The sequence below is a fragment of the Bos indicus genome, chromosome 11 (assembly GCF_029378745.1).
Source record: "Bos indicus isolate NIAB-ARS_2022 breed Sahiwal x Tharparkar chromosome 11, NIAB-ARS_B.indTharparkar_mat_pri_1.0, whole genome shotgun sequence".
Taxonomy (NCBI): Eukaryota; Metazoa; Chordata; class Mammalia; order Artiodactyla; family Bovidae; genus Bos; species Bos indicus.
This window is the reverse complement of record NC_091770.1, coordinates 100833016-100856907: the sequence shown is the minus strand read 5'-3', so window position 1 is coordinate 100856907 and position 23892 is coordinate 100833016. Positions and strand designations below refer to the sequence as shown.

The following is a 23892-nucleotide window of genomic DNA, read 5'->3' as shown; positions in this document are numbered from 1 at the left end:
CACACAGCTGGCTCTGCACCTGCTTCAGTCGGCACAGGGTGTGCCCTCTGCCTGCGCCTGCCAGCAAAGTCCTCGCCCTCGCCAAGGAGGCTGAGCACACCCTTCCGAGGGGCCCGGAGGCAGCCCGCACTGCCTGCCTGCTCTTGACCTCGTTCCTGCCACAGACGGGGCTGGAGACAGGAGCGCCAGGACACAGCTCTGATCTCGGTGCCTCTGTCCCCCCACCCCGTCACCATGAGGGCAGTAAAGACTTTAGCCCCTTCCTCAGGTCTGGGGGCGGGGAAGGGTCTTCAGGGCAGTAAAGACTTTAGCCCCTTCCTCAGGTCTGGGGGCGGGGAAGGGTCTTCAGGGCCGTCTGTTCCCATATGCGGTGATTCCCACCCGTCCTTAGCACCTCAGTCGCTCAGCGATAGAGAATCCCCCTGCAATGCAGGAGCCTGAGATGCAGGTTCGATCCCTGGGTCGGGAAGATTCCCCTGGAGGAGGGCATGGCAATCCACTCCAGTATTCTTGCCTGGAGAATCTCATGGACAGAGGAGCCTGGTGGGTTATCGTCCATGGGGTTGCAAAGAGTCAGACATGACTGAAGCGACTGAACACTCACGCACACCAGCACCTCACAGGCAAAGCCAATACAGGTCAGCGGGGTGAGAGCCCTGGAGCCGGAACCCGCTGGGCTCAGTCCTCAGTCCGGCCTGAACAGCCACCCCTAGACAACTGCCATGCGGCTGAAGCCTCACCAAGCCCCTGCTCACCTCGCCGCCTGGCGCGCTCTGGGAAATCTAGGCTGGGTGAGACACAGAGGCTGGGGCTGTGCTGGGCACCTCCTCCTGGTCTCCCCAGACACTGGTGGTGGACGGGGGAGGGGCGGGGGAGGGAGAGGGACGGGAAGGGATGGGGAGGGATGCTCCTGGGTCTGTGGGCTGCTACGGGCCAGTGGGGGCCCCCAGGAGAGCGATTCCCCATGCTGGGCACCGGCCATACCCCTTTGGCTGGTGCCTTGGGGAACATGCTGCCCAAGGGGCCCCGTGCCCTGGCTTAGCCCGCAGCCCACCCCCTCCCCGCCCCGTACCCAGCAGGCCCCAGGGCCACTCAGCGATCACACACAGGGCAGGCGGAGGGGCGCACCGGACTTTGTGGTGAATAGTCGTGGGGTGAGTGCCCTGAGGTGTGAGCAAGATGCCGAGGGACCAGAGTGGATCCCACAGGGACCCGTGCACCCACGGCGCACCCCCTCCAGCCCTGTACCCCGCTGTGGGGAAGTGGTGCAGGTGACCACATGTGCAGGTCCCCACCCGGGCCTCTGAGCTCCCGGGGAAACTATCAGGGAGTGAGCGGCTGGGGAGGGACGAACGCCGGTGCCCTCCATGACCGTGACCTTCACCCAGGCCTCGACGAGCCCCACACCAGGCTCACAGCCTCGTCTCCATGGCCTGCGGCAGAGAGGCGGACGAGGTTTGAGCACACTCGCGGGTCCGTCCGTCCTTCCCCAAGTGGGGCTGGCTCAGTGGGGCCCACCGAGCCGGGCAGTGGGGCCTGGTGGGACTGAGCCTCCCTGCAAAAAGGCACACTCTCCAGTGTTTTATGGGGTGTGGACTTGAGAGAGGGGCTGGTCTCGCCCCCCTCTACGCTCTCTCCTGCTGCCTAGGTCAGCCTCTTGGCACTGATGCCCCTCGTAAGGCTCCAGAGCAGGTGACCTGTGGCACTGAACACAGCTCCTCACCTCGCCCGTGCAACAGGCCGGGGCGGGCTCCAAGCCGTCTGGCCTCCCGAGTCTCCTCGGGGTGGAGGTGCTGGCCCGGCAAGCAGATCTGACAAAGGCAGGGCCGTTAGGGTTCCTCCGGGCCGGGTGGGACCCCAGGGCCACGCCTGTGACTCACAATGAACGAGGCGCCCTGGCTCCTCCAAGCAAGGCTGCCTTTGCGCAAAAGGCGGCCCTGTCCGGCCTCCTGTCAGATCACATCCTGTTTGTGTTGGGTCTTTTATCAACGTGGTCCGCGCAGTCCCATCCTTCACTACCAGGTCCCCAATGGAATCCCAGGGTCAGGAATGCGCAGCAATCAGGAGTGCCCAGGGCACGGGCCCCCTGGGGGGGTCACTATATAAAGCAGGGAGCACCCGGGAGCCGCACCTCCTGGACAAGAACCCAGAGCAGCTCTGCCCAGCCTGGCCCAGGTCCAGCCGCCCAGCTGGGAGCAGACCCGCAGCACCGTGAGTATGGCCGCTCCATCCCCGGCAGGAATCGCGCTCAGGCCTCCTGCAGGTTGGGAGCTGGGCACAGGCGGCGGGAATCCTGGGGACCCACAGGGCTGGGAAGGCCCTGAGGGGTGGAGACCCGCACCTCATCTTGCTGCCTAGAGCAGGCAGAGATTGGCCACGGGCGCCCTCCAGGGCTCGGCACTGGGCCTCCTTCTGTCTTCTCCTGCCAAGTCCTGGATGTTGGGGCCTGAACCCCAACTTGTGCTGGGGTCCAGTTTTTGGTGTGGAGTGTTCCAAGCTCCCATTGGATTCCTGAAGGGGTCCACGGGTCCCCCCAAAAGGAAGGAGAGACGGCACCCCACCCCCCCTTTTGAGACCCAGAGGCCATTCCCAGGTAGACTCATCCACCGGCTGGACTCCCACCTGGTCTCAAAGCTGTCTGCCTCGCTTTCTGTGGGGAGGAAAGCCCTTGAGAAAAGCCCCCACCCCACCCAGATGCTGATGGAGAGGCTTCCCTGAGGCAGGTAAGAGGTTGCTCCAGCCTCAGGAGATGAGAGAGGCGTAGGAGGGTTGGATTCAGGAAGAGGAGGGAGGACATGCTCTAAGATTTTTTTTTTTTTTAAGCTTTTTGGGCTGAGTACACTTTGAAATGTCTTCAAGGGAGCCAGTTCTGGAAAGAGCTCTGGGAGGCCTGGGCTGTCTTCTCCAGAACCCGTTCCCTCTATTCCAGCCTCAGCTCTCCTCCTCAGAGGACCAGCCAGCTCCCACCCACCATGGTCGTTACCAAAGAGGCTTCCTTTGCGAGGGAACGAGCAGTTACTGCCAAGGCAGGGGCACTGAGGGGAAGCTCTGTTTCTGTTTCTCATCCCCCACGGACCACCATGCAGGGGGTAGAGGAGCCATTCCCGCGTCCAGCCCAGTTAGACCCGGGCTTGCATCTTAGCTTTGTCACTTACAGAACTGAGATCTTGGGCCCGTCACCCGTTTGCGGATCCTGCCTCCTCTGTAGAAGGGAATAAGGGAGGCCCTCAAGGACAGTATCAGGTGGGGATGGCCCACAGTCCAAGAAGCCCCCTGGCCATTAGAATTGGGAATCCTAGAGCCTCTACTTTCTAGCTGTGGGGCCTGAGCACAGTCTCTTAGCTTTTCTGATGGTTCTCTTGCCTGTAAATAAAAATGTTCGAATAACAGGGCTTCAAGTTAGGTTTACTGTGAAGATAAAGTGCAACCATGCAGGCAAAGGTTTACCTTGCAGCCAGATTACACAGTTGGAGAAGGAAATGGCAACCCACTCCAGTATTCTTGCCTGGAGAAGTCCTCGGACAGAGGAGCCAGGCGGGCTACACAGTCCATGGGGTCACAAAGAGTCGGACACGACTGAGCAACTATCACTGTCACTCAGGTACACAGTTGGTGCTCAGCGGGCACTGGCAAGCGCTCCTCTCTGGGAGGACGTCTGAGTTAGGCCGGGCCGTCAGATCTGGTTCCTGCTTTCGGGAGAGACTGGCTTCCACGTCGCAGAGACATGAGCAGAGCATCCCCGCTAAACAGCTTAACCAGACCCATTTATTATCGAGTTGAAAACGAAGAGGGGTAGCTGCTATTAACTCTACCCTATGGCTCTGAGATGATATGGCCCAGGAGTCAATAATTGTAATAAGGGAAGGACGAGCCCAAATTTGCTCAGCTCTCCCGGGGCCGCCTGTAAGCCGTCCCAGTGGCAGTGGTATTAGTGTGCTAAGCTGCCAAAGCCATCAAAAGATTGCAAGAGAGGGAGAATCAGCCTAATTGGTGTGGCTGGCTCCTGAACCTGCTAAGAAAATAAAGGCCTGGTTCCCGCAACGTGGTGACACTTCCTCTCGCTGCTTGCAGGCTGGGCTCAACCAAGCCGCCAGATCACGCCTTTGACGGCGGCCCGGGTTCCCGGGAAGCACGCGCATGGCTGTGCGTGGCCTCAGGGTGCAGCCCGTAACCCCCTCCTCTCTCTCCTCTGGACCAGATGCGGAGCCCTTACTCCCTGCCCTACCTCCTGTTCCTGCCCCTGGGTGCCTGCTTCCCGGTGCTGGACACAGAGGAGCCTGTGGATGCCGTAGGGGGCACCGGACGTGAAATGAGCTGGATGGACCCGGCGGGGGGACGCCCCTTTCCGTGGGGCTCCCCTGGGTGGCCGAGAGCCCCGTACCCACACGCCCTGCTCGTCACGGCCAAGGAGCTGCGGGCGTCAGGCAAGGCGCGTGCTGGCTTCCAGCTGCGTCTCGGGAGGCAGGACGATGGCAGCGAGGCCACTGGCCTCCTCCTGGGGGAGGCCGAGAAGGTGGGGGGCCTGTTGGGAACCCTGGCTGAGGAGCTCAATGGCTACAGCAGGAAGAAAGGGGGCTTCAGCTTCCGTTTTGGCCGGGGGTGAAGGGGCCAGCATCCTGGGAAGGGCCCCCTCCACCTGACCCCTCTTCTCCTCTGGCCTCAAAAACCAAGATACTGAGAAGGTGTGGGGTGTTCTTATAAAGGACGACAATAGGAATTATAAAAGCAGCAGGATTGGTTAGGTGGGTGCTTACTTTTGATTTCCAACTTTGCTGAAGCAAAAAAACCCTGGATGGTGTCAAAAAGGAGCTCAAAAGACCAGAAAGGCAAGGTAACAAGAGATACCACATCTGGCACAGCCCCGTGGCAGACTGCTGTGTTTCAGCCCCCTCCTCCGGGGGCCTGGAGCCGAGGATGCCCTTGGACCACAAATCTGAACAGGCAGAGCTGGTTGTGCTGGCCCTGGCTTAAAGGTAGGTGGCCTGAGTGATTCTGTAGGATAACTGAAGTTTTGACAGTCTCCACCAGGACGTCAGGGGTTGACATCTGAAGTGCGACTGTGAGCGAGCACATTCCACTGGGTACAGACTGTGGTTCTGAAAGTTAACAATGGAAAAAAAATTCTTGTTCTCCATCCCATTAAGACAACATCCCTCTGGCAAGAAAACCTTGCTGCGGTGTTGCGATGCCACCCGGAACCCACTGCCCAGCCCTTCTGACAACTGTCCTCATCGGTGGTACGTTTGCCAAGCTGAGAAGTCTCGTGGGAGGTGAATGAGGAAGGAATACATTTCTTTTTTTGCTGCAGCAAGGTTGAGTGTCCAGTGTTCAGAATGTGAATGTGTTGTTGTCTTTTGAAATAAAAGTTGTAGCGACTGCAAACTGATGGGAAGCCCGCCTAACTCTTGCCTGCAGGTGCTCTGTGCCCTGGGAACTTTGCTTCCTGAATTGTGAGTTGCCTTGACTTCGGGGAGATGGAAATCATGTCTCCTGTACCCCACACCTCTCCCGGCATCCCCTTAATTGGCAGTTGGTGAAATACCTGTGGTCAGAGGTACAGGGAAAGACACACGGGGTGGTGCATTTTTCCTTTTGCGCTAGACAGCTCTTGCCCTGGTTTTCTCCAAGCGAGGAGAATTCTGAAAGCAACTGCTCTGCCCCCGAGGGAAGCCCGCGCTGGGCAGCCCTGGGGCGAGGCGGAGCATCTCCTTCAAACGTGGCTTTGGTGAGTCCTGCGTTCCGACCCTAGTCAGCTTCGGCAGTCTGATGCCCTTCACTCCCCAGCTGGCTTTAACTGCCAGGACCAGAACCTGTATCGATGTTGCCATGGCAACACCTCTCCTCCCTTGGGAGCCACGGCTTGCCCCTGTTCACAATTGAATAATTCTCCATTGAGCTGTCACAATTAATTGGTAGATTCTTATTAGCCTTTTTAGAACCACACTGGGCCTGGGCCCAGCTTGGCACCTCAGAGCATTTCACAGTGTTTTTCCCGTTCTATTAGAGACTTAGGTTCCCCGGTAGCAGTTCTCAATCCTCGACAGCCTGGAAAGTCACTTCATTAAGGGGTGACAGATCTGAGCCATAAAAAGAGGCGGGCTGACTGGGGAGCAGAAATGGGATGGTGGGGTGGGACGGGGATGCAGGAGTCGGAGCTTCGCCTTATGCTGAGGCGAGCTGCTTGGACCATGCGTCCTGGGCTCAGGGCCGCAGTGACGGGGCCGGCAGTGACGCTGAGTCTGGGAGGCACGGTGTACCCTTTGGCCTCTGCCACTGGCGAGGGAGGGAGGAGCCGGGAGGGCTGCTGCAAATGTGGCAGGCTGATGCGGGGGGGCGGCGGGGGGGGCGGTCTTTGTGGGCAAAAGAAGCAAACACTCGGCCCTGAAGCCACAGAGGGAAAGCTCACGAAACCAGTCAAGGACAGCCCCGCTGCAGAGGCCGTACAACACGGGGTGGCCAGAGGAGGCAGGCGGGGTCCTAGCCTGGGCTCTCACCCTGGCACGTGCTCACCTCCACTCTGATACGGGGAGAGGCGAGGCAGCGTCCTGGAGTAAGTACTCCAGCCGTAGCTCACTTCCGCACACAGAGAAGCCAGAGAATGTGCTCATGACACATGGGGGAAACAACAGACCAAGGGCAGAGGGACGCCCTGCAGCAAGGTGCCCTGGCCCACACGCGCTCGGGCCTTCTACTCGGGACTGAAGGACTACCCCCGCAGTCACCAACGGTGAGAACTGAGAGCCTGGAGGTCACCGAGGGGGAAATGCTCCCGCACGTGTTCACGCGCGCTGTGGGTATGCACCGGTGGCTTTTAATTTACTAGGCTAAGGTTAACCTCGATGGAGAAATCCGAGATAAAGCGGGGAGAGGGAGAGGGGAGGGCCTTCAAACAGTGGATAACCTGTCATTAGGCTTTCATCATTAAACAGAAATCAACAACAAAGCTGTCCTCTCCAGTTGCTTGTACATTCGAGTTCAATAAACCTGAAAATCAGAACAATCAAACTGCTATGGGCGCTGATCTGTTAAATCCACTCCCACTGAGTTTGGCTAACCTTCCTCTTTAACCTCCCCACACCTCTCGACCCCCCAGCTCTGTAAAGGTTTGGGGGTCTCTCGTGCCATCCCCACATAGCACCCCCCCAATCCTTGAAGGAGATTACTCTCCAGATTAGTGAGGGTGAGGCTCTTCGGAAAACACCTGCTTTGGAAGCAGGGCGATTGCGCTCCCTGGCGGCCCGGCCGGCTGCACCCGGTGTAGCCATGCTGTGCTCTGGCCCAGGCACCTGGGAGCTGATGCATTCTCTCATGTTACGCATTCAAGACACACACACAAAACGCTCCATCTTGGTGTGCAGATCTCCAGGTATTTAGCTCTTAAAATGGATGGGGAATATTTGCCGATATTTTCTTGCATGTTTGAAATATTAATAAAAATGTCCAGGAAAAAAAGAGGTTGGGGGTGGGAGCAATAGCAGACCATCAGGCAGCAGCTGTAGTGAGGCATCAACTCGTCCAAACAGTGCCCCGGTGCCAAAAATGCTGCAAGACACACGCCAGGGGAGACCCGGACCCAGGCAGGGGGCTTTCACCGTCCAGGCAGGGAGCCGGGGCCCTGGCCCGAGATGGGGGGGCGACCACGGAGGAAGGCTGGCACCAAAGACAGGGGACACCATGGTTGGGCAGTCTTCTCCCACCTAACATCTTCTGTACGAAGACAACACGTCGACATGGGCCCCCCAGAGTGCTCAGCTGAGGAGCGCCGTCTATAAAACACCCCTGATGCCGACAGGGCTGGGCGAGCTGTAGCTCTCGCCTCCCCTCTTTCACGATGGAGGAGGGGAGGCGAGCCTGGCCCTGGAGCCCACCTGGAATGTCGACAGATGAGTCCGGCGCAGTAGGCATTAAGCAGGCATGTGCTGTGTGACCTCGGGCTGGCTGCTGCACATGTCGGAACCTGGCTTTCTCACCCATGAAATGAAGATGGTCACAGAACTTCCCTCGTTAATTCTGAAAAAGGTGTGGGGTTTCCCACGGTGGTGCATTCGTAGAGTAGCTAAAAGCAATCCCCTGTGAGCTGTAATTCTAAGAAAATCTTCAGTGAAACCTAACACACATCTGAAATGCGCCCCAATTCCAAGCGTGGTTGGATGAGTTTCCAGCCAGTGACACACCCATTAGCCGGCACCACCCAGGCTACACACCCCACGTTGCCCGCCTTTCTGACCTCTTCCATCAGACCACGTGCCCATTTAAACACCACTGTGCTGGGTCTGGCGGCTACCCGGCACTGTGTACTGTAGAGTGGGGTGAGTCTGTCCCCTCCCACTCCCAGTGCCCCCCAATATTCCATGGCGTGCACACACCACCCCTACCTATTCCGTCCCCCTCTTGATGATTGCTTTCAGTTTGGGAATCTGAAAGGTTTTAAAATTTTTGAGGCTGGAAGCTTATAAATTTTGAGGTAACCATGTCAACAGCAGCTGCCAGCCTTCTGGGGCTTGGCCCTTGGGTGCCCCCTCCTTTGTTCTGGACCTCAAAGGCACGACTCAGACCTTTGGCCACCGTTGTGTGTACACACAGATATGTCTTCCTGGGGCTATATTCGAGTCCTCACTAGGTTCTCAAGGGGTTCTGTGACCAAAGAGGTTCAGGACCACTGACCTAGAACAGTGAGACCCAAGTAAGCTTCTTCAGCTCGCCTGACACTCGTGGAAGACGCTACTTTGGAGAAGAGCCTTCTGAGTCCCCTGCCTCAGGCCGGTATGGCTGCCAGGGTGGCTGGCGCGTACACGAGGCCTCGTCCTGGTCTCACCACGTGGGAGCTGTGACTGGACGAGCTCTCTGCTGGGAGCTGGGAAGACAGGACAGCTCACCCTGTCTGTGAGGCTGAGTTCGGGACCCACGCACGCCTGACCCAGGGGAAGCAGCTGTCAACGGGGACCGTCACTGCAATCCCACATCCTCTTTCAGACTTGAGAGCTGCCACTCAAAGGAAGAGCCTGCTCTCCATGGAAAAGTCCCGACTCGGGAGCTCTGGTGTCCTGTGACAGCTCTGCCACTGACCCACCCTGCGGCCTGGGCCTGTTTCTGCCTCCGTGAGACAGGGAGACCTGTTCCCTGGTGCCGCCTGGGGCCACGCCATTTGAGCACACACCGCGGGTCCTGCCGACCTCTTCCCCGGGCTGGCGTTTCCACTGCCCCTGCTGCGGAGCGGCGCGGCCCGCTGCCCAGGTCTCTGGGAGAGAGGCTCCGCTGGGCTGTCTTCACTGGGCTCTGGTGGACAGGATTTGCGTTCTCTGACAGGCCTGCTGGCTTAATAAGTATCATTAGCAAGGGGCAGCTACTCACTTCCCCGACGTCCACTTTCCGAGCCACCAGCTGGCGTCAAATGGAGAACGGATATTGAGTACACGTCAACACCCCTCAGGAGGTCCCCGTGGGAGAAGTCACGCTGTGGCCCTGGCCTGCAGCTCCATCCCCTCGCAGGCCGGCACACCCTGCTCGTCTTCATCCACCGAGAAATAAGACGCCTGGTGTGCTGAACTAAAGTGAGCGGACGGCACTTTGGGGACAGATGACAGTGCCCGAAAGTGAATTCAAATGCAAAGAGGAAAAAAAAAAATCCGTGGGGAGGGCTGAATGCTTTCAGGCCAGAGAGGCATCCCGGATGTGACCTCCCCCTTCCATTCCAGGGACGGGCGGCACTGCTGACGGTGGTCTTCCTTTTCCACGCCAGATGGCCGTGGCCTGCGTGGGAGCACGGCCCATTCTCGGTGCTGCCGATGAGCCAGGCCGCTGGCGAGCAGGGCTCGAGGGTGCAGAGGGGCCGACGTGAGGGCTGGCTGGTGACACAGCCGGTGCGGGGTTCTGCCACACTCCTGTTCTCTCCTGTCATGTGAGACCCGACACGGCGTGGCCCCCGGCCACTTCGGGAAAGCCTAGCTCCCTCCCGGCCCACGCGTGCGCCGGGACTCTGAGGATGACAGGGAAGAATTACGGACCACAGCAATTCGCCCAAGGTCTGGTGTTGTAAACATTTATTTAAAAAATACTACGGAGGGGAGACGTGGATTCAAAAAAACACAGAGTCATATACAGAAACAAAATGTACTGGACCAAAAAAAAAAAAAAAAAGACACCATAGGCATTCCAGAAGGGAGGACAGTGGGAAACTATTTACAGTCATTTATAAAAGGGCGAGTCTATAAAAGAGTGTAATATCAAAGTATAAATGCAAAATATAGTGGCACATCGTGTGAACGGGAAGAGACAAGTACCTCAGAAACGGGCAGTGGAGGGGACCTGGTGGGTTTCGTTCCGCTTCGTCTGCAAGGCCACTGGCGGTGTTGGGGCACCCTCCCCCCTCGGCCTGCACAGCACAGCAGCCCAGGGGGAGCAAAGAGGTGAGGCGCTGTGAAAACAGCATAAAACGACCCAGAGGAAACCATCTCTATCAGAGAAATAAAAGACAAACTCAGGTGATTAGTGTACAAACGGGGCCAGAGTGAGGTCATGGGCACAGGGTGGCCTGGGGAGCGGGTGGGAGGCGGTCTCCTCCTGGTTTCTCCACCGGTTCTCCTGAGCAAGGCCCAGGCAGGTGCCAGCCCACTCTTCAGTAGCTGCTCCAGGTCAAGGGCACACGGGCTCCTACCCCCGAGCCTAGTCCTGGGCAGCCCGAGGAGATGATGCTGAGGACTGCTCTCTCAGACACTTCCTGGGGTTTCCTTTGTCTGATTCTCTTCATCCCTGATGACTCCCACTGGAACATTAGGTTAAGCGTGCTCATGGTAATTAAATAAGCTATGTGCCCATCGGGGCATGGCCCACGCTGGGCGGGGCTTTGGTGCCCCAGTCCTTTCCCTCCTGCATGCTTGCTGGGCGCCTGATGGCAGGTCCTTCTCTCTGGAGAGGCAGCTGTGCTGAGGGCAGTTTGGAAATGCTTCAAGAACTCTGGAAAGCTGAAGACTGGCTCGTCACCAGGGAAAGAGCTCTGCAAGAATCTACTTTGCCTTAGAGGAGCACAATGGAATGGAAAGAGAGCAAGTGGAAGTAAAGACCAAGCACCTTATCAGGGACCCCGGGAATTCGGAAGGAAGGTAACTGTGCTCACTGCCGACCTGCCAGGCCCTGCTCTGGGCCATCCTGGGCCTGGCTGCGCCCCCAAGCTCACCACCTCCTCCTGCCTCTGGAGCCCCCGTGTGCTCCCCCGTGACCCTGCTACCCTCCAGACTCAAGCTTTCTATCCAGGATTAGCAGTGCACGTCACAGGAGAGCAGGTGACAGGGCCCTGAGGACCTGGAGAGGACGACAAGGAAACTCTCCCCATCGCGGACTCCTTGGCTTCCCCCCCAGACCGGGACCCAGAAGCTGGCTGATGGCGGCGCCCTGGCCTGTCTCAGCCCCTAGTCAAGAGCTGTCCTTCACATGGGGGGATGGTGCAAGGAGGGGGGGGTGGGGTGACCCCTGGGCCCCGCTTCCCGGGGCGTGGCTCTGGACACAGGTCCTCAGCAGGCGGCCCGAGCGAGGGGAGTGTACACTCGCTGCCTGGGGTGAGTGGAGGGGACAGTCCCCAAGCTCTGCTGACTTAGCTCCCGTTCAGAGTGCTCCTTCCTTGGGACAAAGGGGGCGAAGGCAGAGCCAGTGGAGGTCCTCCAGGGAGGAAGATGGAAAGGAAATGCTCATCGACCTTCCCGCCTGGCCCCGAGGGCTCAGTTTTGAAGCCCCACGTGCAGGGAGGAGGCTGGGATGCCCATGGCGGTCCACAGAGTGGGAACTCCACAGACAGAACTTGGATGAGGCTCCGGGGGCCAGGAGGAGGGGGGAGGCGAGCGCAGGAGGACGGCGGGTAGGACAAAGTCGTGGCGCCGCGTTCCACGGCGGCAGCCGCTCTGCCCAGTGCAGAGCTACAGGCCAAGGTCCCCACGTGCGGGTCCTGCTGGCCGCCTGCCCGCTGCCCCAGGCACACACAGGGAGCCCTCATGCGCCGCCGGCTCCTGCTACCTCTGCACGATGTCGCTGATCTCCTTCACGGAGCTGAGGAGTTTGCTGAAGTCCTGAGTGGCCGCTGGGCCACCACCTGCTGTTGCTGGGCAGATCTGCAGCTCCCGGAGGTTGTTCTCCAGTTTGTTGATGGCCTCGCGGAAGGCGAATTTGTTCCTCATTTGCTGGATGGAGTCCACGTAGCTCACGCAGAATGTGTAGAGGTTTTTGCCGGCTTCGAGCACGGCGCTGTGGCTGGCCATCTGCTCTGAGTTCTTGGAGATGGCCAGGCACAGGGCCTCCGTGCCATCCAGCACCATGCCCTTGGTGATGGCGCCACTGGCGATCCGTTCAGGAGGCTGCCGGGTTTTCCGAAGAGACACGCGGGTCGATATGAGTGGAATGAAGGCGGTGGAGGACGGCTGGTCCCCTGCCAGGGCAGAGGGTGCTGACGGCAAGGTGGCGGGGGTGGGGGCGGGGCTGGTCGGGGTCCCCGCCGGCTTGGTGGATGCCGGCGGCTTTGGCATGGATGGGAGCACGGGCTTCTTGGCGCCCTCTCCCAGCTGGCCAGACTTGGCGGTGTCGCTGTTTACGGCATCCGCAGCCAGAGCTGCAGGTTTCACCTTTGCCCCGGCGCCTGCCTCCCCGGCCGCTTCCTGGCTCGGGCTCTGCGAGGACTTCCCGGCTTTGCCAGCGGAGGTGGGTGGCGGGGGTGGCGGGGCGGGTTTGAGCTTGGACAGCTTCCCCCTGTCTCTCCCTGGGGACTCAGAGGTGGGCTTGTGCCTCCTCCCCCGGGGCTCCTCTGCAGCAGTGGCGGCAGCCTTGCTGGGTCCTCCGGAGGCTCCTAGCCCGGCCCGGCTGGTGGGGGGTGCCGGCTCAGCGGGCATCCCCGCGGCACTGGGCCTGCCGGCCTCCTCCTTGTGGGGAGGGCTGGAGGGAGGTGCGGCCGCACCCTGCCTCCGAATTGGTTTTGGCGTCAGGCTGGGTGGGCTGGAGCCTGGGCTGGCCTCAGCCGCATCCTTAAAGACCTCGTCGGCGGCCTCCTCGGTTTTCTTCACCAGCCGGGGCGGCGGGGTAACCGTGCCTCTGGTCATCTGGTCAGACCTGTTCTCGCTTGCCCGTTTTCGAGGCAGGGCCGGCTTCTCGCTTTTGTGGCCTCCAAAGGTGGACGAGTCGAACTGCCTGCCGGTGGACTGCAGGTCCCGAGGCAGGGTGACTGACCGCCACTCTGTGTCCTTGGCGCCGTGGGGCACGCAGGAGGCCGAGCAGGACCTCAGGAAGCGCTTGCTGGCGCCGCTGCCGCTCTCCTCTTCACCGGCAGCCAGCCGGCTGCTGGTCAGAGTGCTGGACTTTTTCCACAGGTGGGGCGACCGGAAGCCCGCGCCCCCAGACTCCCGGAAGGCTCCGTTGGGGACCCCGGCCCCGCCGCTGGGCTTTAGGGACTTGGCCGACTCCACTGCATCCGGGGGTGCCGGTGCCAGCGCCCCGTTGCTGATTTCACGACCTTCCTCCTCGCTGGCCGCTTTCCGCTCAGGCGGGCCATCCATCTCCCGGAAGGAGCTGCTGCGTTTGGGAGGGGTTGGGGCGGTTTTCTTCTTCTTCTTGATCAAGGCGCTGAACAGGTTGGTCTTCTTGTCTTTGGGAAGCAGGCGCTCATCCTCATTGAGGCTGCCATCCGGAGGACCCCGTTCTTTTCGAGGGAGCAGTGGAGATACAGCGGGTTCGTGGTCCACAGGATCTGAAACACACAGGGAAGAGCTGAACGAGTCCAGGCCAGAAGCAACGAGCCCGGCGTCACCTGGGCCGGCCGGCCTGTCCTCACAGAGCGGCTCTGCATCTGGGCTCTGCCAGGCTTGCGTGTGTGGTTGGGCTGCTCGCCCCTGGCGAGCGACTTCTCTCTGCTCACCCTCAGCTTTCTCATCGATAAAACGGAGCACAACAGAGCTACCCAGAGTGCTGCCGTGAGAATGGAATGGATGTGGGGCATTTATCACAGCTCTTGGCACGAAATCCTCAGTAGCTATTGTCACTGTATGTTGGTGTTGTTATTATTGGGCAGAGCTAAAGTCTCTCTCCTTGAAGACAACAGAAAAGCTGGGGCACCCAAGCCCACCGCCCCACCCCTGTTAAAGCCGCAGAGGCCCCTGCACACCACCATCTGGAGGGTACAAGGCAGACGAGGCCAAGCACAGGGTCAGGAGCTGGGCCTCTCTGACCAGGCGGCTGCTCGCGGCTCCTGCGAGGCCGGGCAGGAGGGAGGGGGGCCGCGTGCCACGGAGTGCAGTGACAACGGGCTATTATGCTCGGGGAACTATAAGGGTGACCTTTTAAAACTTTTAAATGGGCATTCTTTAAATATGAATAACAGTGCCTAAGAAATCTTTCTGGCGTTGCCAAGCTCCCCGTGAGTGAGTGACAGAGCTCTCCCTCCGAGGGCGGCAGCGGCGCGGTGGCCGTCAGCACCTGGGACGCTGAGGGACGGGGCATCTGTCAGAACAGCAGGCGGCACACAGGACTCCCGGATCCGGGGAAGTCGAGGCCCCCCACAGACCTCAGCCCCGTCGGAGGAAGGCGAAGAGAGTGAATTTCTAATGAATTATGCACAGCTCTGTTTCACGGGCTGAACAGCTAATTGACTCTCTTGGCGCGCCATGAGATTACATATCAGAATGCCCCTCAGATGAATACTGATGGGGGGTAAATGAACATGATGGCTTATCACTGGCCTTTTAATAAGCCGCAAGTTCTCAGAGTGGCCCCTCCTCCCCACCGCTGTCCCACTTCCTGACGTCGGGATGACTACCAGAAGGATGAGGGGCCAGGTTCTACATAGTCTACATGCTGTCGAAGCAGGGTAAGCACAACGGTCCCGGGAGTGTGCAGAAAGCGCAGCATCATTTATCTCTTAGGTAAACCTTTTAAGTGTATATTTTTGCTATATTTCATAGTAAATATATTTGTGCAGCAGTACCTATACAATACCTATATATAGGAGCTACACATTCAACTTTTAAAATATGGGTACATGATTAAAGAATAGCAAGGAGAGATAAGAAATCCGAAAACTTCCAAATGTTCAAGCTGTATTTAGAAAAGGCAGAGGAATCAGAGATCAAATTGCCAACATCTGCTGGATCATAGAAAAAGCAAGAAAATTCCAGAAAAACATCTACTGCTGCTTCATTGACTATGCTAAAGCCTTTGACTGTGTGAATCACAACAAACTGTGGAAAATTCTAAGTGATCAATGTGAAGAAATAGAGGAAAACAATAGAATGGGAAAGACTAGAGATCTCTTCAGGAAAATTAGAGATACCAAGGGAACATTTCATGCAAAGATGGGTTTAATAAAGGACAGAAATAGTATGGACCTAAAAGAAGTAGAAGATATTAAGAAGAGGTGGCAAGAATACACAGAAGAACTGTACAAAAAAGATCTTAATAACCCAGATGACCATGATGGTGTGATCACTCACCTAGAACCAGACATTCTGGAATGAGAAGTCAAGTGGGCCTTAGGAAGCATCTCTACAAACAAAGCTAGTGGAATGATAGAATTCCAGTTGAGCTATTTCAAATCCTGAAAGATGTTGTGTGAAAGTGGTGTACTCAATGTGTCAGCAAATTTGGAAAATTCAGCAGTGGCCACAGGAATGGAAAAGGTCAGTTTTCACTCCAATCCAAAAGAAAGGCAATGTCAAAGAACGTTCAAACTACTGCACAATTGCACTCATCTCACACGCTAGCAAAGTACTGCCCAAAATTCTCCAAGCTAGGCTTCAACAGCACATGAACAGAAAACTTCCAGATGTTCAAGCTGGATTTAGAAAAGGCAGAGGAAACAGAGATCAAATTGCCAACATCTGCTGGATCATAGAAAAAGCAAGAAAATTCCAGAAAAACATCTACTGCTGCTTCATTGACTATGCTAAAGCCTTTGTGTGAATCACAACAAACTGTGGAACAGCTGGGATATAACAGACCACCTTACTTGCCTCCTGAGAAACCTGTATGCAGGTCAAGAAGCAACAGTTAGAACCAGACGATGCAACAACAAACTAGGTCCAAATTGGGAAGGGAGTATGTTAAGGCTGTATATTGCCACCCTGCTTATTTAACTTATATGCAGAGTACATCATGCAAAATGCTGGGCTGGATAAAGCACAAGCTGGAATCAAGATTGCTGGGAGAAATATCAGTAACCTCAGATACAGCACCTTTATGGCAGAAAGCGAAGAGGAGCTAAAAAGCCTCTTGATGAAAGTGAAAAAGGAGACTGAAAAAGCTTGCTTAAAACTCAACATCCAAAAAATGAAGATCATGGCATCGGGTCCCATCACTTCATGGCAAATAGATGGGGAAACAATGAGAGACTTTATTTTCTTAGGCTCCAAAATCACTGAAGATGGTGACTGCAGCCATGAAATTAAAAGATGCTTGCTCCTTGGAAGAAAAGCTATGACAAACCTAAACAGTGTATTAAATAGCACAGATATCACTTTGCCAATAAAGGTCCATATAGTCGAAGCTATGGTTTTTCCAGTCATCATATATGGATTTGAGAGTTGGATCATAAAGAAGGCTGAATGTTGAAAAATTGATGCTTCTGAATTGTGGTGTTGGAGAAGACTCTTGAGAGTCCCTTGAATAAGCAAGGAGATCAAACCAGTCCATCCTAAAGGAAATCAAGCCTGAATATTCATTGGAAGGACTGATGCTGAAGCTGAAGCTCCAATACTTTGGCCACCTGATACCAAGAACCGATTCATTAGAAAAGACTCTGATGCTGGGCAAGATTGAAGGCAGGAGGAGAAGGGGACGACAGAGGATGACATGGTTGGATGGCATCACTGATTCAATGGACATGAGTCTGACCAAGTTCTAGGAAATGGTGAAGGACAGGGAAGCCTGGCGTGCTGCAGTCCACAGGGCTGCAAAGAGTCGGACACAACTGAGTCACTGAACAACATGATGAAAAAAATTGGAATCATGGGGTCTTGTAGATTCTGGCTTTGTCCTGTCCCTTCCAATTCACCCAGAGTGTGTGGCCCATCACACCAATCCCCTAGAAGCAGCTAAAAACCCAGACACCTGGCCCACTGCAGACATCTCCACTCAGTTGGTCTGCTCTGGAATCCAGACTTCTGTATTTTTTTTTTTCGGTTGCAGCAACTGCAAAACCAGAGCAGCCTCGCTCAGAGCAGAGCCTGGCACACAGGAAGCATTGGATCCATGTTTGCTCCTGTTAACCCCTCCTGCAGTGCTCCCACCGCCCTCGCTCGTCAAGGGGACAGCACCAGAGTCTCTTCTCAGGGACCACAAGAGGACCCCAGCTCTGCCACGGGGGTCTCATGGCTCCGTCAGCACCAGTGAGCTTTTCGTATCAGTGCTTTCACAACGAGCTGCTCTTTGTTTGGTTCAGTGTTTATTATTGCTTTATCTGTCCACAATGCAGAACAGCCACAAATAATGTGAATGATACATGAAAAGGTGGGTTTGTTCCTGGTAGGTTTTATGAATGTCTCTGCCTATCTGACTAGACTGACTGCCAAAGCAATGGCTCCTACCTGATGGGGGCAGGGGTGTGGTGGGTAGAGAGTGCAGAGAAAAGGAGAACTTTCCTCTCTTTGCAGCTGGCCCACTCATGAGGGATGTGCCTGCCTTTCAGTTTAGAGTCGACTCCCTGGAGCCCCCGAGGCGGGTGGGGGGTGGGCACATACCAGTCTCTCCTGGGCCCTTGGAGTGGGGTGTCTCGGGCATGTCGGGGCTGTCTTTGTGCTCAGCAGCTCTCCTGGAGGTTCTCGTCTTGGTGGGCAGTTCTGGGGCCTGCAGCAGGGTACCTGCAACCCCTCGCATGCCTTTCTTCCCCAACTCCTTTTCCACTTCTAAGAAACACCAAAAAAATTAAGAACAAAAGCAGCAGTCATCAGCAGCAGTGTCACTGTGGTATGTTGGCTTTTTCTTTTTAAGGCAACAGTGGAAAACTATATACGGTTACAGAAAAGGGACACACACTCTGAAGAAACACTACTTGAGCGATTTTCAGAACCCTGGCTTCAAGAGACGGAAAGCCACCCTCAGCAGCCCTGCTCCGCTTTCTGGTCTCCGGCGAGATGCTGGTCTACGTGCTCTAGCAGGAAGCGGACTGAAGGCCTGGGCTGGGCCCCACACGGCTGTCCCTCCCAGGTTGACCTCGCTCCCCACCACGGGCACCCCAGGACGGGCACTTTACCGTCTGATATGCTGGATTCCTGGAACATCGTTTCAAAGGCTTGGTGGATCTCAGCGAAGGAGGGCCGGTCAGAGGGATTCCACTGCCAACCTGCAGATGAGACCCAAGTCAGACGGCCCACGAGGCCTCGCTAACATGGGGGGATGAGACATTCTCAGTGGAAAGTCTGGAAATTAACATTCCAATCCTGCTTAAGCATCTTTTGCTATGACAAGTTAAAGTGACGAATGTCACTGTGTCCTATTACAGACATTGAGAATTTGAGAAAATTTTACATACTGGCAGGAATATGGAGTCTAAAATCCCAGAGACAGGCTGACAGCAACAACTCATTTACAAATAGGATTTTACCAGCCTGCCTCCAGCAAATGTAGAAAGTTACTAAACCCAGTAGCTCGCTTCCTACCTTACCCTTACTTCACGGTTATCAAAGCCCAAATTCCTCATCAGAAAAGACGTACTAATTAAAACAAGGTTAAAATGGGGATTAAGGGATGACTAAATCCTGTTAGTGAAGACACAGAGTCCCTCTCGGAAACTTCTGTTGAGAGTATCAATTCATATAGCCTTTTTGAGAAAAAGATGATAAAACCTATCAAAATTTAAAATGCACTTAGCTCCCTGAACCAACAGTTCAACTTCTAGAAGTACTAGCAAAGTGCAGAGAGGTCTATGTATGAGGGTGCTGGTTCCGCCTTGTTTAAAATGACAAAAAACCCCAAAAAACCAACAACAACAAATGTGTAAAACAACCAAATGCTCATCAAAAGAGGACTGGATGAATGAATAAATCATGCGATAGATACCAGAGAGCTACATAAAGATATGAGACAGGAAAGTGGGGGAAAGAGAGTGCACCTGCTCTGAATCACAGACATGGAAAGACAGGCCTGTTCCACTGCTAAGTACAAAAAAAAAGGTGAGGTGATAAATTTTTATACGTTTTATATATGCACACGTTACATACTTATACACACACAACCTGTAACACACACATAACATACATATACACACGCCTATAACATACATACACCGCACGTATAACACACACACACACAAACACACGTGTGTATGTATATGTATGTGCGTATGTAAATTGCTGAATAATATATATGGGCTTCCCTGGTGGCTTAGCAGTAGAGAATCCTCCTGCCCATGTAGGAGATGCAAACTGGATCCCTAGGTTGGAAAGATCCTGGAGAAGGAAGTGGCAACCCACTCCGGTATTCTTTCCTGGGCAATCCCATGGACAGAGGAGCCTGGCGGACTACAGTTCACAGGGTTGTAAAACTTGGGGTTCTTATTAATAAATGCAAATTTCTTGTATAGTAGGCAAATATTCTGAGTGACTTTTATCCACACAGGCTTGGTAGCCATCAGTCTCATTTTGCATGAAAAACAAACAAAAAACCCTCACATGTAAAATACTATGCATGAATAAAGGCACAGAGAAATATGCGAAAAGTTAAGCAAAAAAAAAAAAGCACCAAACTGTACAGTAGTTGCTTCTGAAGAATGGGAAGGAAGAGAGGAAATGGAGCACTTTTAAGCCCTGACTTGACACACACGCCCCGCACCGGGTTGCCTACAGAGCCCATATCGGAACCGGCGGGGAAGGCTCACATGCTCGCATGAGTTCGTAGACCTTCTCTGGGCAGCCTTCCGGGCGCTCCATGCGGTAGTCTTTCTCCAACAGCTCATACACCTGGGACAGGTCAATTCCTGGGTAAGGTGACATGCCATAGGTAGCAATTTCCCAAAGCAACACTCCAAATGCTAAAAGAAAGAAGAAAGATCAAGACTGTTCAAGGTGCGTTTAAGATTTGACTGCACCACATTCAAAACTGGCTAACTGTGCAGCAGACTTCAGAAGTTACGCCCTCAGAAGCAGCCCAGACACTCTGACATTTTATAAGGCTCTTAATTACCAACAACCCTGGACAGAACAGGACAGAATGAGGCTTTCCAGTCACTCAAGCCCACGGACTAGCACATACTGTAGGAGAGGAGGGGCCTGGGGTGACCAACCCCTCCAGGGTCTTTAAGGGAGCATGGCCATCTTGTTGGGAGATGTGGTGGAAGGTGCCTAGGACTGGAATTGAAGAGGCCATTTCTAGTCGTGGCTCTGTGACCAACTAGCCACGTGCCTCCAACAGGCACCTCTCTCTTCTGGGTACATGAAGTGATCTCTAAGATCCCTTCCAACTCCAAAAATTCCATTAAAATCTAACGAAATCACTGAAATTCCAGGTCCCACTAAGGAACCTAATTCCTTGGAGAAGTGAGTGCTACAAGTCAGGGGCAGAGAATGAACCTGGAGTATTTCACCCATTTTAGATAGCACAGATGCTATAGAAGACTATAGGGTTTTGTCAGAAAGAACCAGGAATAATTTGAAGTCCCCACAGGCCAAAGTTGAGACGATCTGAATATCAATTTTAAAAAACTCCTGCAGTGGATTAATCTATAATATACTCAAATATAATTAAATCCAAGAGCTTGTAATAATACTACAAAAGAAAAACAAAACCTAATTGGTCACCACTGGAGGGTATTAAGAACTCAATCTGTTATCATGGCAACTGGTAAATAATGGCAAGGAAGTTTATATTTATCTTGTCTTTCCTGTATGAACTGTTTACCCTACTGTAATCAGACGGTAGGAGAGAGGAAGTTTCTTCTTAGAAGTATGGAGCTCATAAATGAGTAAGGAATAAGAGAACCTGGGAACTGTCACTTGGCAAGCCCCTCATCAATCAGTGGCTCTAGACAGAGAGGGAAAATCAAGAATTACGGGGATACTGATCAAAGGTACCTTCCTTCCTATGAAGTACTCTTACAAAAACAAAACAAGTCAAACCTGAATGTGATCAAGGTGCCTAGGTCCAACTACCCATTTTCTGGGAATAGTGAAGACTGAGGAACATGAGAAACAGTGAGCAGAATCCAGAATGTGGGAGACTTTAAAGGACAAATGGCAGGATCTCTTCCACAAATAACCAGCGAGACACACAGAGAGATGAGAAAGGAGTTTACAGATGAGAGGAGACCTAAAGGATGTCATCAACTAATTGCACTGGGAAATTTGTATTTTCACCCCAATTCAAACAGATAAAAAAAAAGGGGGGTGACTTTTATGATTAACTTGAAATTTGAACATTGATATTTGCTAATATTTAGAAACCGGTTCTTTGATGGCTCAGCAGGTGAAGAATCTGTAATACAGGAGGCACGGGAGACACGGGTTCGATCCTTGGGTCAGGAAGATCCCCTGGAGAAGGAAATGGCAACCCACTCCAGCATTCTGGCCTGAAACATCCCATGCACAGAGGAACCTGGTGGGCTATAGTCCAAGGGGTCGCAAAGAGTCGGACACAACTGAGCGACTAAGCACGCAAAATCCAGAAACTAAACTCAACTTGCGGTTCTACAAATACAAAAGCCGTCTTTTAAGAGACATATGAAATATTCATGGACAAAACATTATGCTGTCTGGAATTTGCTTTGAAATAACAAGGGTTGGGGCTGGGCGGGGGTATAGGGTGAGAGGGTACCACAAGGTGAAGACAGCAAAGCTGGGGGTGGCAAATGCCTGGAGTCATCAGGCAACTCTGCCTCCTTGACTGCCTGCTGACAATCTGCATAACAAAAAGTAAAAATAAAATACTGTCACACAAGGCTTCGGAGAGGAACATTCTACTTGAATCTCAAACCAGACTCTGCAGCATTCTCTCCGCAGAGGCAGACCCTGGGTGCCTGCAGGGTGGGCTGGCTGCCCTGCACATCCAGGCAATCTAAGAGTGAAGAAGACATAAAGTTGTTAAGTGGGGGAAAGAGTTCATCTGAATTATTTTCGAAGAGGAAAAAAAACCTCATTTTTACCTTATTTAGGAGAGAAAACACGGGAGAAGAGATTTTTGAAATTGAAAAAGAAGTAAAAGAAACAAAAAGAGAAGGAAGCAATGAGAAAGAAATGAAAGAGCAAGGGAAAAGGAACTCAAAAGGCAAGGAGAGAAAGCAAAATGGGGACACAGCCCCCCCCCCAAGACGAGGGCGAGGACAAAACCAGAGCGGTGGCCCTTACCCCAGATGTCCGACTTGATGGAGAACTTGTTGTAGGCCAGGCTCTCGGGCGCCGTCCACTTGATGGGGAACTTGGCCCCGGCGTGGGCTGTGTAGGTGTCCCCTGTCATCAGCCTGCTCAGGCCAAAATCAGCCACCTTCACCAAGTGGTTTTCCCCTACCAGGCAGTTTCGGGCAGCAAGATCTCTGGGAAAGGAAACAGTTTATCTGTGAGTTCCTGGCTGGCTGTCAGCTTTACAAATCTTCCACCACTGCTTACCAAGGGGCAACACCCACAATGGGAAAATGGAGATCCTAAATAAATACATCTGCTTGTAAATAGTAACCACCAAGCTCTACCTGCAGCGGGTGGCGGGGGAACAGGCTCCCTGGCCCCACGACCTGGAGTGAGTGAATCACCCCAGGACTCGGTTCTCTCACCCATAAGATGATGATAACGGTGCTTGCTTCTTAGGGTGGTTGTGAGTGGTAGTGAACTCACAGTAAAGCACCGATGATGCCTGGGGACAGTGTCCTTAAGAGTCTGTTCAGCTACTCCTGCCCTGTGCCAGGCACCAGGAGCGGATATCCAGGCCAGGCCTTGATCTCGAGAAACGTACATCAGCGTGAGTCTCTGCTTGTCCTATTTAGACTCAACAGGATAAAATAGAGCCCATGACATTCTTTATCCAAATTGTATTTCCCACTTTCCTATTTCTTCCTGATGTGTATCCAAATGTATCCTATGGATTCTCTCCTGTATAATCAGCTTCCTTTAGCCTCCTGATTCTCCCACGGAGGCAGGAGCCTAATCTCTGGTTCACGGACATTAAGCATGAAATCGCAAGGCAACCTGGAAAGCGGGATGGAGAGAGGCCCCCGCTGAAGGCGATGGCTGGGAGAGATAGCCTGATCACCAGCAATGAGAGGGAAAGGAAATTCAGGAGGGTGGTGCCTAATAGGATTTCGGTAAAGCATTTTAAGTTTGCGTGAATGAAGAGAGAATGAACCGAGCCGTGCAAGGCAAACCAGAAGTCAAGAAATTTCAATTTGCAGCCTCAGAGGGTTCACTTTCCTGAGTGACAGGAGCCTCTGAAGCAGACTCTCATGGACCAGAGAAAAATCTGTTGTACAAGGCACCGCCAGCAGTTCACACACGCTCCTCTTACTTCTCACTATGAAGTCCCGTGTACAGGTTTCATACTTGAGTTAACTGGGAAGGAAAGGTCACCACGGTGGCTGGAGAACATCTTGTATAGAAGACTCTGGCAAAGCCCATCAGGCCCTGTCCTGCACAGGCCGTCACTCTGCTAGGAAGCCATTTCCACCAGCAAAGAATGTGGAGACCAAGATAATTGTGGCATGTTTGAAGGTCAGAACACTCCAGGCTTTGAAGCAGCCGAGATGCTTAATTTAGAACTACGCATACACAATCCTGACAATGGTGGAAACATCCCTGAACCAGATGACAGCAAGTTAAGTGGAGAATGAAATGATAATTACCAGAAGGGAGGGGAAAACACATACACACACAACACGGGAACAAAAGCCACGCAGGGCCGTTTCTGAGAGCTTGTGGGGGAGAAACGCCCCAGCGGCTGCTGGCAAGAGGTCAG

General features: G+C 54.1%; 2 protein-coding genes across 3 annotated transcripts in view; one reads left to right on the top strand and one right to left on the bottom strand.

Moving 5' to 3' along the window:
• The first annotated feature begins 1741 nt into the window (after positions 1-1741).
• Positions 1742-5382, top strand: QRFP (pyroglutamylated RFamide peptide). The gene has a single exon (XM_070799432.1). It carries the CDS (start codon positions 4199-4201, stop codon positions 4601-4603), a length of 405 nt encoding a protein of 134 aa, XP_070655533.1. The 5' UTR covers positions 1742-4198; the 3' UTR covers positions 4604-5382.
• A 4641-nt stretch (positions 5383-10023) lies between these two features.
• Positions 10024-23892, bottom strand: part of ABL1 (ABL proto-oncogene 1, non-receptor tyrosine kinase) — a 142100-nt gene continuing 128231 nt past the window's right edge. For both annotated transcript variants that reach the window (XM_019971029.2, XM_070799429.1), the window contains exons 7-11: positions 22299-22483; positions 19838-19990; positions 18215-18304; positions 17703-17867; positions 10024-13720 (exon numbers count right to left, since the gene is read on the bottom strand). In XM_019971029.2, coding sequence (XP_019826588.2) covers positions 12000-13720; positions 17703-17867; positions 18215-18304; positions 19838-19990; positions 22299-22483 — 2314 coding nt within the window. In that variant the 3' untranslated portion in view covers positions 10024-11999. The remainder of the gene's footprint in view (positions 13721-17702; positions 17868-18214; positions 18305-19837; positions 19991-22298; positions 22484-23892) is intronic.

Excerpts from the sequence above, each read along its gene's own strand:
- QRFP (XM_070799432.1), top strand. The coding sequence starts at position 4,199 with ATGCGGAGCCCTTACTCCCTGCCCTACCTCCTGTTCCTGCCCCTGGGT.